Source organism: Astatotilapia calliptera, chromosome 6 (assembly GCF_964374335.1).
Source record: "Astatotilapia calliptera chromosome 6, fAstCal68.1, whole genome shotgun sequence".
In the NCBI taxonomy this organism is placed as follows: domain Eukaryota; kingdom Metazoa; phylum Chordata; class Actinopteri; order Cichliformes; family Cichlidae; genus Astatotilapia; species Astatotilapia calliptera.
The window spans coordinates 19,787,731-19,801,218 of NC_137427.1; the positions used below are offsets into that span (position 1 = coordinate 19,787,731).

The 13,488-nt window shown below is 38.1% G+C and overlaps 1 protein-coding gene across 11 annotated transcripts in view; it reads left to right on the forward strand.

The window, feature by feature from the left end:
- ank2a (ankyrin 2a, neuronal) overlaps positions 1–13,488 on the forward strand; it is an 88,372-nt gene that overhangs the window by 17,151 nt on the left and 57,733 nt on the right. For 3 of the 11 annotated variants that reach the window (XM_080302910.1, XM_080302914.1, XM_080302918.1), the window contains exons 1-7: positions 158–389; positions 4,403–4,504; positions 9,373–9,471; positions 10,679–10,777; positions 10,874–10,972; positions 11,107–11,292; positions 11,536–11,559. In XM_080302910.1, coding sequence (XP_080159036.1) covers positions 264–389; positions 4,403–4,504; positions 9,373–9,471; positions 10,679–10,777; positions 10,874–10,972; positions 11,107–11,292; positions 11,536–11,559 — 735 coding nt within the window. In that variant the 5' untranslated portion in view covers positions 158–263. Of the gene's footprint in view, positions 1–157; positions 390–4,402; positions 4,505–8,371; positions 8,754–9,372; positions 9,472–10,678; positions 10,778–10,873; positions 10,973–11,106; positions 11,293–11,535; positions 11,560–13,488 lie in introns of those variants that run through there. The other 8 variants (XM_080302908.1, XM_080302915.1, XM_080302916.1 and 5 more) reach the window with 4 other exon arrangements.

Consider the following 13,488-nt stretch of genomic DNA (forward strand, 5'->3'; position numbering starts at 1 on the left):
TTATTTTTCACTGAATTTGGGTTAACGCTTCTTTAAAGTCTTTTTTTCAGTCATTTCGGAGTAATTAGTCAATATTTCTCTGTTTTTTCTTTTAGTATTAGCATAATGCTGATGCAAAACAAGGCCTAATAACTTTTTATAATTTATATAGTATGGCATTTTTTTTGACAAATATAAAAAGTGAAGGTGTTTAGTTTGCTTTAGGCAGAATTTATAAACTTTAGCACCAAGGAAAACACACAGAAAAGTAGAAGGGTGAAGTCATGGCCCACGCTGCAGCCCATCTTAAGAAAGCTCGCGAGCTTGAGCAACACCCAGACTACAGGGCTTTGCAGAAAGCCAGGGAGAAGAGGAGACGGCAGCGGGAAAGAGCTGAACGAAAGCGTCAGGTAAAATCTGTCACACATGGTGTGTATCATGACAATTTCATTACCACATTCTGTGGTGGCCTTATCGTACGCTTTGGTGTTACTGTAGGACAACATGAAAAGGGGCTGTGGGATTTGCACAGATGTGGAGGTGGTTGAAATCGCACTAGGTAACGGATAAAGTCAAAGAAATAGTACTGTACCACTGTCTACCATAAATAGTATAATTTTTTTAAAAGATTTTCACCGTTTTTGTTTTAACCTTCATGGTTAAAACAAGGTTAACCATGAGGTTAACCTAATCAAACACTTAAATCACCACCATGAACATTTATAAGAAAGTAACCAAGGCAAAGGGACTAAAGCTAAAGCCCCTAGCAATACTAGTGCACATATGTTCATAAGTGACCTCGTGTACACAAAGCAGCTGTTAATGAGACATTCGTGATAATAAGTAGAGTTTTGATTTTCATCCAGTGTAAGCATACTTGTGTTGTCCTTCATTACATGACTGACTCCAGGCGAATCTGTGCAAATCCTGTACGGATACAGAGATTACAGCTGGATCTCAATCAATCCAATCTCTGCATGTGGAGTTTGGCAAACAGCTGAATCAGGCAGGCAGACGAGTAAAAACTCAAAAAGTGGAGACTGAAGAATACACACACACACAAAACGAGTTCTGTGTAGTGAAAAATTCTATGTAAGGTTGAAATTAGATTGCTTGTACTAACCGGATCTGACTTGGTCCATTTTTCAGTGGTTTCTGTCAGCCTCCCATATGTCCCGTTATGCATGAGCAACACATGTACAGCAGCACAGCCAAACAGTTGCATACACACTCACAGCAACACACTAACATGTCATTAGTGTTGTAAAGACTCACTTCTTGATGCATTCTCAATCATCCAGGTAAGTAAATCTCCAAAGGTTGATTCTGTTCATCTGGACGTTTCGTCACTCATCCAAGTGACTTCTTCAGTCTCAGCTGACTGCAGGTTTCCCCAAGCTTATAAACAGTACTGTTTATAAGGTTGGGGATAAACAGTACTGTCAACTTTTGGAGGTAAAGTCTCACTGTTCACTACCATGAAAAACCTTTGTAACAGCAAACCTAATCAAACACTTAAATCACCACCATGAACATTTATAAGAAAGTAACCAAGGCAAAGGGACTAAAGCTAAAGCCGTCCAGAGCTCAGAGCCAATCCAAGCCAGCAGCCTCGGTATGAGCAAAGGATCGGAGGAGTTATGTAGACAATTATAGAGATGAGTAAAAATGAAGGAAGGGCTGAAAGCCTGTTATGAACATGCTGAAAAAAGATGAAAGGTTTTTTGTTGTTGTTGTTATATAAATCTGTTGCTTTTGTTTGGTAAGGAAAAATATATCAGACATTTCAGTTAACTATTTATGCTTCAGCTAATTTTGCTTTGAAGAACAGTTATAGTTCTTAGAAAGAAGAGAATCAGAATCATCAAAAATATGTATTACCATGTCAGACTTGCAAAAAAACATGGAATTGGCCAAAGAAATCTCAATTAGTGCATTTCTTATTTAAATCTTTTTATTGCTGTGTTCCATTTTTAATTTTGTCTCAGAATCCTGACCCTTGGTGTTCCTGAAAGCACCGTAGGCCATGTGGTCTACATTCTGAGTGAAACCCAGCTGTTATGCACCCTACCATGAACACACACACACCCATCAGTGGGTTGTGTCTGTGGAACTGAAGGTCTAGAATGGTAAAAATAGCTAAGACAGGAGAAACAGTAAGGGTTAAATGTTTATGGCTGCAGTTGTTATCTTACTGCGAGAGAGGAGAGGCAGCGGAAGAGTAGGCAGGACTGGGCCTTGACCACAGTACATCGTACATTAAGTCAGAGCTAGAGGCTGATCCTCAGCTTGCACTGTGATAAAAGGGAACAACAAGGAAATGTAGTAGAATTAATTAGAAAAGGAAGCAAGATTTGGTAATTTATTAAATATGTTTGAACCAAAGATATGTACAAATTTATTGGACTGTAGGATTAAAGGATGCCAGTAATCAGGAGTGTACTGAGAGATGCAAAGTGAGAAACTGCAAGAATTTGACAAAGTGGCCAAAGAGAGTAAAGAAAGGCGACAATATTCAGGTAAAGCTGTGAATTCTTTTCCTGTCTGAATGGTAACCATGGGAAATGCAGCAACATGTAAGATATGTGGATCAGATAAAGCTTCAAAGACCGTTGGGATTGACTATGCCTCAAATCAACATACTGATTACTACAAGGCTGCTGACACTGGATCTAACGTTGATGATTTACTGGTAAGAGATGGAAAAAGCAGACTTGGGTTGTTATAATTTCTTTTTCTGCTAATGTCCTTTTTTGTCAGAAACAAACATGTTTGTTTGTCCCGTGTTCAGCAAATGAAAATAAAATAAACAATAAAAGCAAAGGTGAATCAAATAGACCAATACAGCAAGGCTGGGATGGTCCATTTGGTAAAGTAAATCCATTGGGCATCTTTCTTTGCCTTTAGACAACAATTCTGATGGCAAAAGAACCAAACGGGACAGGCAAAAAAAAAAAGAAGAAACAAACATGTTAATGTCTGATGGTTTGCTTGGGATTGTGCGACATTGCACGTGAAGGGTAATCCACATAGGGGGTGTGGTATGATTGTTGACATGTATTGCGAAGTTTGATGACCTTACAAGTTAACTTCCAGTGGTGATTGACTGACACTTTAACACTTTAACCTTGCTAAAAAGAGGTTAGAAACTCGTTGACACTCTCAAGATAATGAAGACACTACTAATGTTCACATACTGTGATATTCAGCAAATAAAGCGATACATCGGTATATTTTGATTCTTCAAATATCAGATGTCATGCAATGAAAAATTCTATTTTGGGCCAAAATCATTACAGAGGTAATGACAGGCCATCGTCAGAAAGTCATCACTTCCTTTGACTTTGTTTAGTTTTTTTGTTTGCTGTTAAAATTGGTTGTTAAATTTCTGTTCATTAAGCTGCAGTGATTATGATTGTCTGCAGTAAACAAATGTTAGATGTTTTATTAATATAAGATTTTTCTTTTAATTCTGATACTGCCTTAAAAATATAACACTATTTGGTAAGATTTATATTTAATCCAACTCAGAAAAGAGTGCTATTCCTCTTACATTTTTTTTTTAAAGAGCAAGAGGAAAACACAATTTACATTTAAAACTTAAATTTGCTGTGTACATGCACATAAAGACAGTCTGTCATTAACTGTTGATCAGGCAGTAACGAACAATTCTAACAAAAAATGAACACATTTTGAATAAAATGAAAACAAGTCTTACACCAGGAGAACAAGAAATGCTGGAAGGCTTGAGATCAAACAGTAACAGATTGGGAACAAGTGCGGCAGTTTAACGCAGGTGATATTTATCAGTGCAGGACAGACAAAAATGGAGGAAAAAATAGTAAAGACACAAGTAAAACTAAAAAAAAGACACCAGGAATGGCTAAATAAAACAAATAAGCCTGAACAAAAAAAAAACCACGACATCAAAATGCAAATTTTGTATGACAACATGATGTAGGGATCAAGGTTAGAATCTCCATGAAATGAATGTAAGTCAACATAATGTCCTCTGGCAATGTGGAAACGTGACTCTGTGTGTGCATGTGTGTGTGTGCACGCGTGCGCAGCTGCTTTGTGATGGTTACATTTAGAGTAGCCTAGTAGGCCACTGATACTGTACAAGCAGCTATTTAGCCATATAAAAACACATGATTGACCCTTTATTTTATGTTTTCACATTAAAAGAGCTTTAAGGAACAAACCCATCGTGTGTGTGTGTGTGTGTGTGTGTGTGTGAGAGAGAGAGAGAGAGAAAAATACTGTTTTGTCTGATAAATGGAATGTGGCCTTTAATGTTGTTACTATAATATTGCATATATGTGGCACTTTTATCAGAATGACACAGTAACAAAATAAATTAGAAACATTTGCTTATTTACCTGTTATTAATATTACCCTAATTTCTGTTTTATCTCTGTAGTCGGACAGTAACACCAGTTTCCTCCGGGCTGCCAGAGCTGGAAACATTGACAAAGTCCTTGAATTCCTGAAGAACGGGGTTGACATCAGCACATGTAACCAGGTAAGAAAACTTAAACAACATCGGATTTTGTTTGAATTCTTGTATGCAGTTACATTAATTTGAAGAGAGGCGATAAAAATAAAAACTGTGACAAATTTTCAGGTTTTATGGAGTTATATTTTTCAAAACTCCATCTTTGTGTTTTTAATTTTAAATAATACTTTTTAAGTTTTTAGTTTTTTTTTTTTAAATCTAAATATTTATTACAACTTTCCAGAACTGATATAGCAATTGTGTGAAATAATATCTAAAATCTGCTGTTTAGTGCTTCAATGCAAGCTACTGTCAAACCTGCTCAAGCTAACCTTTGCCCTGCCGTGTCATGATGGCATCAAATTCAAATGCAAATTCAAATTCAAATTTTATTTGTCACGTACACAGTCATACACAGTACGATATGTAGTGAAATGCTTGGACAACATCACACAGCGAGTACCTTAACCTGCCATATCCCTTTACATACTCACAGCTACCCTCATAGCTACAATTACTCCCCCCCCCCCACCCATTCTTCCCCCCAATCTCAGCAGCTTTTGAAAAGGTCTGTCTCCGTGACAGCTGTTCTCGTCCCCTCCCCATACTCGCCCTGTCCCACATTCCGCCGAAGGGGAGGGATTGGAGAGGTTAAAATATTTCCCCCTACTCCTCTCTCCTGTCTACGTCAATGTGATTTACAGAAGTCACAAGACAGCCTAAAGGAGTGAGGCTACGTGAGCGTATGTGTTGTGTGTGTGCGTGCATATCGTTATTTTTTACTGTGTCATTGCTTGACTGTTATAGCTGGTTTGCAGCTATAAAAAGCCAACCCGTAGCTCTGTTGTTTGTTATCATGGGCACCATGGGCTCTGTTTTGTGCCCCGAGAGGGAAGCCTGAATATAGAAAGCTGTGCACACACTAATCTTCACATACACATACACACAGACATGTACATAGGCACACACACCTCCTGTCCTGCAACAGGAGAGCCTTGCCCTAATAGGATTTCTCGGTGGTCAGATGATCAAATTTGAGACCTTGTCAAGTGACCAAAAAATGTAAGGGACATTTTTATACATATCCCAGTTATTCCCTCATTATTGTGTGTGTAGAGGCCAGTATAATGTGCAGTGAATGTAATTTTGGACCTAAGCACGTTAAATATCTCCCAGCACATATGAACATAAGCTATAGACTTTATTTTATTCCAGTGATGTGTAAGTAAACCAAATTAAAGTTATAACATGCACATAAATGCATTACTTCTTTTCTCTTAGTGTTTTCAATAGCCAAATGTAAAATAATATAAAATAATGTGTGCATCTTCCCACGTGTGTATTTGTCTCTAATTCTGATTGCACGTGCTTAAATACATAATCATACATTCACAGATTCACAGATCATTTCTACACTTTTTCCACCTACAGATATATGCTGTGTTACAGGCAGGGAAGTCTGTTGTGTCTTTACCTTTTTACTCACAAATTTTAAGAGGAAAGACATTGACAGTATGGTTAAGTTAAAGCACACATCACTGGTCTTAATTTGTGCTGAATGTGTATGACAGCTGATGAGTGATGTCTCTAGAATGATTTTGTTAAGTCAAAGCACAACAGGCAGTGACATGACCGTACTGGAAGTGATGGCATGAGCCCAGGATTAATGCTTTTGATTACTGCAGTAAGATTAAAAAAAAAAAAAAAAATCACAATAATTCTGTGCATAAATGCAAATTTTCGCCAAAGACTTGAACGAATCACGGAAAAGCATCATTATCACAAAGCCATTATCTGAAATAATGTCCGATAATGAGTCATTAGAGTTAGTAGTCTATTGACAAGAGCCGGATAATGTGACATTGCAGTTGAATGACCCAATTTCCTTTTGCTTGTTTTAATGCGTTTCCGATTACCGTTCACAATGCAATCAAATACAGGAACTGTATCTTAGTATTTTATCATGTTTAATGTTATTCATGGTTTCTTTAAAAAGTCTATCCATCCACAAAACACCACAAGAAGCTGCAAATGTCACACACTAAGTCATGCACATATTTTGAGTATCGCCCTTGGTGCTATATTCATTAATAACTGAAGAGTAAAAACCTAGAAAGCACGAAGAGAGTGGCAAGGGCCAGAAACTGGCGCCAAGGGCAGAAGGCTGCCCAAGTTAGTAGAAGAGAGAGTGAGGGGTATATTCCTAGCTTGCCAAAGCCACTGTCATACTATGATTCTCCATTGCACAGATTTTATGAATGAGATGTATAAATAAAGTTGTAATGTTTTTTACAGATGATGTTTGTTCTTCCAGTTTTTAAGCATGGTGTGTTTGAGTTTTAGGATTTCAAAAGAAAATGAGTCACTGCAGCTTATTCTGCATTTTAATACAATATGCCTATGTGCTTGTATTTGCGTGTTAGGAGTGTGTATAAGAACTGTTTCGCTCTTCACAATTAAAGGCCAGATTTCCCTTCTAATCTACTTAAAATTTTAATCCTTGGTGAGTAATATTACTCTTTACTTTAATCCGCATGCATTTACATTATTTGCTCCAAAATCTATCCCACTGTGACATTTATGACATTTACATTATTTCCTCCAACATCTTTCCCCTGTGGCATTTGAGACAATAAAACAGCACCAAGTAAGCATGGTTGTTTATACCATGTGTGCTTATAACAAAGGTCAGCGGTCAAAGCAGCTTGAATGACAATCTGCGCTGGATGAAGCTCAACATTTTGTCTCCTGCTAGGGGAAGCAACAAAGTGCCAGGGATCACGATGTCCATTAGCTAAATGAAGCTTTTAGGAACAACTGAGCTCAGAGGGAAAGGAGATTTAGATCGGTTTGTGTGACTGTGTGTGTGTTTTGTAGGGTTTTCTTGTCTCTCCTGAAATACATAATGGCTGAAATGTGGCTGAAAGTATGATTATTTTGTGCCGTGTCAGTGAGTCTATCATTTCAGAACTGAAGTATAACTGAGGCTGGACTTTCTGCTTCTCAAATGTCAGCAAAGAGCATCTGATATAGCCTAGACTATTTTTTTCTCTTTTCATTCGTTGCCAGTTCAGTGGAAAAAGTCACAGATGGACTAACTGCATACTGATTTAAAATATACTGAAGTGATGATGATATTAGAAGGTTTGGCCATGCGACCGGACAAACATGATATGCAGTGTGATCATTGTGGAAGTGATAATGACAATTTAAAAAAATCAGCAAAAACATATATTAAAATTTGAAGTCTTTACTTATCAAAAGTGAGTGCTTGCTATGATGAGTCAGTTGCAGACCTTGCAGACCTTGCAGACCTGCGTGATGATGATTTAAGTGTTTGATTAGACTTGATTAGACCATGAGGAGCTTTCACACTTTAAGCGACTGTGCTGTGAGAGCATGTGTGACTATTTTAGCGTGATGCAGTGTGACCAACTCATAATCTGACATACATGAAACTGATTGAGAATGTGTCATAGACTGTCGATCGGTGGATCTCTGCAGATTTGATTAAGACACATAACAGACACTGGTCTAGTGCCATTTGTGCCGCTTTACTCGTAGCTCATTAGAAACCGTTTGCACAAACTGAAGGCATTTATGCCTTCTTAGGTTTTATGGATGTACCATAGTGATACGAACTATGTGTCATTTTTCACTCTTTTTAAAGTCATGTTATAAATCACTCAGCCAGACAGTCACTGATATACTTTGGCCTTTGAGGAATGCCCCCCTTTTTATTTTAAAGGCTGACATTTTCAGTTGCTTCTAAATATGATTATCTATGTTTGGATGTGTGTTTGGGTTCCCTCTATGACTGTGCAGAAATATGACACCCTCTTTGGCTGTTTGGCATTTAGCAACTCGCGAGAAAGAAAGAGAGGGCGTGTTTCTATTTGTGTGTGAATGTATATGCATGATGTACATGTGCTATGGAGGGGAAAAGGCAATGATAGAGGGGTTAGCAACAGCTCCTCTTTTATATCACTGCCCAAAAAGCATCCAGAGCTTAGAGGCACATTTCCTCGCTGTCATTCATCTGAATTAGCCTGCAGGAAGAGGACAGAGCACATAAACCTAGAAAGCTGGTTCTAAACCAGTATAGAGGAAGCAGGAGGTGGAGGACTGGTTGGAGTTCCATCACCAAAGACAAAAGAAAACAGAGCAAAGGATTCATGAAGGCACAGAATACCCAAAGGAGCGGGCATTTTGAAAGATAAAAAAAGAGCAAAATTTCAAAGATCCAAAGCACAGGATGGAAGAAAAGGAGGACGAGGTGAATGGTTTTTGTTTTGTTTAGAGTTTGTTTCTGTGTGTAAATGTCAGCGTCAGAAGAGGTACTGTGAGTTTTCGAGTGGGGATAAATCAGTTGTGTTGTAAGGGCTTGTTGGAGTGCAACATTTGAGGTCTGCTCTCCTCTTGTGCTGCTATAGTTCCTGTTGATAAATCTGAGGTGAGGCCTTTGTTATGAGCGAATTGAACTGTGAAAAATCAGCCAGTTTTTTTAACCCAAATAGTTTTTCTTCTGTTTCCATTCTTAAATGTCAATCTCTCCAACTGTGAATGAAATGAATGCCATAAATCATGTACAGTATAATGCAATGTCAAGTTGGATTATACCTTCATAAGTGACTATAAACTTAATCAAGATTTTTTATTGTTGCCAATTTTACAAAAATTCACACTTGTACTATAGTTTTCCTTTTTTGCAGGAGTATACATGATTCCATTAGATTGTTATTGAGCCAATTTCCAGTAGATATCGCTTTATGTCCTGTAATGTTGGTGTGCCTTATCTTTGATACAGGGGGGTTGTAATATGATTCCCTGAGCACCACGCAGTTTCATTTTTTCTTCACGTGTTTTCTTGAAATCTTCTCTTGTTTTCTGTTTAGAATGGTCTCAATGCGTTACACCTGGCGGCTAAGGAGGGGCACAAGGAATTGGTGGAGGAACTGCTACAGAGAGGAGCATCTGTTGACTCTTCCACCAAGGTACACACATGATTTAGCTTTATAGGGTCTTTAATTGATATATTTCAGTTAATATAATTGTTGCTTTAATCGCTCACTATATATCTAATGGGTTTTTCTTTGGCTTGCATTGGCAAAGATAACTTTTTAAAGATAAAGCTAAATTTTTAAAAGAGGGAAAAAAAGATAAGAAAATTATTTTAACCAAAGGAGAAAGAAGGAGATGATGGAAAGGAATTAAATAAGTTGTAAAATACCATAAAAATCATTCCTTCTTTAGTGAATTAAGGAGCCATTGGGGTGGATATGAGGGTGATTTAAGATGATTATGAGAGTTTGATTGTTTGTTTCTTCAGACATTCAGTTTTATTAATTAATAAAATATTAATAATTGTATCATATATAAACTTAGCACAATGAGTCAGGAAATTTTTGATTGGCTGATGACTTGTTTGTTGTAAGAATGTTTCTTGGCAGTAAATGTTGGAAGCCCTGTTTAATTTTTTTCCATTAAATGGTGCCACATTGGTAAGGAAATTGCATTTGTGGGTTGAGCAGCAGAGTTGAGTGTGTCGGTTGCGCCCATGAAAAACCTCTCTGCCAATCCCAAACAGCTTCTTCTACTAATGACTTGTGCTTTGTGCCTCTGTTGTTAAATTATTATTATTATTATTATTATATGGCCAATATGTTTTGTATACTCAACTCTGCTGCTCAACCCTTTCCAACAGTATAAGATTTATTGCCAAGAAGCATTGTTACAACAAAGAAATCCTTACTTTTTGTGCTAAGTTTAGATATTGTACCATTCAGTCGGAAGGAGTAAGAGAAGGCGAGAGTGAATGTGTAGTGCGCTTTTTGGCAAGCTGCTTGTTATGTGAGTCTGTGACTGCCTCATGACTCAGGCTCAACAGCTAGCAGCAGTGAACAGCTGACACAGAATCTATCACTCTGCTGTTTGTGTCCTTCGAGTGACTTGAATACGTTTCTTGGAATTAAACCCAACTTTTACATCCTAAACATTAAAGCAGAAATGAAATGTTTGCATAATGTGATTTTAGCCCTGTAACACCAAGTGTATGTATATTTTTTTTATATGTGTCAAACATTTCAATAAACATTCATTTTCAAAAATCAGAATTTTCTGGAATTTTCAGGGTTAAGACTGAGGGAGGTAAGAGACGACAGATATTTGGTTGGTGATCTTAACCCTGTTTTCTCTTTGCAGAAAGGAAACACTGCCCTCCATATTGCCTCTTTGGCTGGACAAAAAGAAGTAGTCAAATTGTTGGTGTCAAGAGGAGCAGATGTCAATTCTCAGTCACAGGTGAGAATTAACAAGAACTTTTACAAAATGCATCAGCATGCAACACAAGCAACAAGTATATGATGTGGTTTTGTTTTTGCCTGTATATCTCTTCAGAATGGCTTCACGCCACTCTACATGGCGGCTCAGGAGAATCACTTGGAGGTCGTGCGATACCTCTTGGAAAATGAAGGAAATCAAAGCATTGCAACAGAGGTATGTTTATCTTTCATATTGTTATATATACAATTATTGAAGGTAAAAACAATATGTAATATCTTGCCTATTTTCTTTTCTTTTCTCTATGAAGCGTGTAACCATTTAACTTTTTTTCCCCTGTGCTCCTCCAGGATGGCTTTACTCCACTTGCTATTGCTCTTCAGCAGGGGCACAACTCAGTTGTCTCCTTGTTGTTGGAGCATGACACTAAGGGTAAGGTACGCCTTCCAGCCCTGCACATTGCTGCCCGCAAAGACGACACAAAGTCTGCTGCACTGCTGCTTCAGAATGACCACAACGCTGATGTCCAGTCTAAGGTGAGGGAGGGCAACAGGGACAAGTTACATTTTATTGTTTGTGGGTTCCTTAGGGAACAATAATAAAACGGATAGACCAGGCCTCTCTGAAAATGCTGTATTGTACAGGTCCTTATTTTTTATTTTCAAACTGTGCAAACTTATAAACATACTCAGTGTTTTAAATTAAAAAAAAATACTGAGTGTTTCCCCTAACAGCCCTTCACCCTATTCCCCTTTTCTCTCTCTATGCATCATAACCAGATGATGGTCAATAGAACCACAGAGGTATACAGACTTATCACCTCCTCCTTTGATTCTGAATTTTGTCACTTCTGACTAGGGATGGGTATCGTTTAGGTTTTATCCGATACCGGTGCCAAATCGGTACTTTTGAAACGGTGCCGGTGCTCAAACGGTGCTCAAACCGGTGCTTAAAGAATGGAGAACACAAAATTGGTCCAAAAACCTCTCATGTTCAGCTGTTTTTTTGTAAAAAGATAACAATGTTAGCCTTTTCTGCAGCTATGGGGCATATATGGCATCACTCTTGGCTGGAAGCAGTGCTTAAACAATGGAAAAAACACAAACTTTGTCCTAAACCTCTCATGTTTAACTGTTTTCCACTTTTTCTTTGGTCATTTTAGCCTTTTTGTCCAGGGTGAAGGGAGTATCTGCCATCAAACAAGAAGACAGCTGCATGTAGCTATGATGATGTTTGCTAGTTCACCTTACCTGCATTAATGTAATAACGTGGTTAGCCTACTCAACGTAAATTACACGAACAACATTAAGCTACTCACGCAGAGAAGAACAGCTGCCGCTGCATCATCATCCTCATCATTTCTGCTACACTGGCAGGGCTAGGGGCCAGGACTCTCCTCTTCGGGGTTTTTGGGGGATATTGCTAACTCCGGGTCAGATAACAGGCAACCCACCCGCAGTAGATGCGCTCGGTGTGAGGTCTCGCAGCAAGCTATCATACGGCGCATTTCTGGGCTTTTAAAAAAAAAACGCTATGCGTCGCCAGGTGTCTCATCGGATTTGAGGTGTTACCTCCTTTGACAGTATCACAGTATCAGCTTAAAGCACTTGTTGCTGCTGAGTTTGCATATTTTGCTGTGAAGTACAGCCAGACTTTTGACCGCTTCGCCTTGGACATTTTAATCTGTAGCTCTGCTCTAAAAGAACGCACGTACCTGGCCCCGCCTACTATCCTCGGAAACGTAAAATGATTGGCTAGAAGTGTATCACAGCTCAGGAAAAAAAAGCACCGAAATAAAGCACCGAAATGTGCGCTGCTTTTCGGTCTGGTTACTACCGTTTATGTCAGAACCGGTGCCATCATGGCACCGGACACCGGTACCCATCCCTACTTCTGACCATTTTTTTCAGCTCTTTTGTTTTGATCTTGTCCTTACTTATTGAGGACTTTTGTGACATAGGGATACCCTGCATGCCAGAGTTTGCTGTATTAGACACTGCATGGCTGACAGTAAAACACAATGTGTTTTATTGATAATCCCCAGAGAATGTCAGTTAATTACTGATCATTTATTTTATAGATTTTTGTTGTTATTTTTAATTGATAGGTCATTGAAATGTATTATGTTTACGAATTTTATACTGAACTGATAACCTGAAAGTAAAATCAGCTTTTTCTTTTACTCCTATCTTTCTACGCGTAACTCAGCGCATGTGTGTCCTTGTGCATGTTGATTTACTTCTCTGAAACACTTTGATCTCTGATCTTTAAGTAAACTTTGTTTCTTAATTAAATTGCACCATGTCTATCAGAATGGGAAGGTAAGGAGTGAACCGACCTGCAATTGTGTACTATGAAAATTTATATATATAGCTAATATATAAATGTTCATTTGTCCACCCAAGTAGAAACACATACTTGCGAGCGTCCATAGTGTTGCTTGGTGCTTATGAGTTATGTTTTGTCCTTTATTTCAATATATTTATGTATCCAAAAAACCAAGTTGATTCACCCGTAGTTTTTTTTAGTAAGCATGGCTGAACTTGAGCAGTTTTGCATGTATTATCTATTGAATGTGCTATTTTGGGATTTGCTCATTTTTATGCTCCTTCTTACACAATGTTTTTCTTTCAGCACGCTCTTTCATCATATTACTACTTCAGCAGAGTCTGCTTCAGTAGAGTCTATTCCTGTATCTAACAATGAAAAGTCTTTCTTACTTTCTTTTGTTC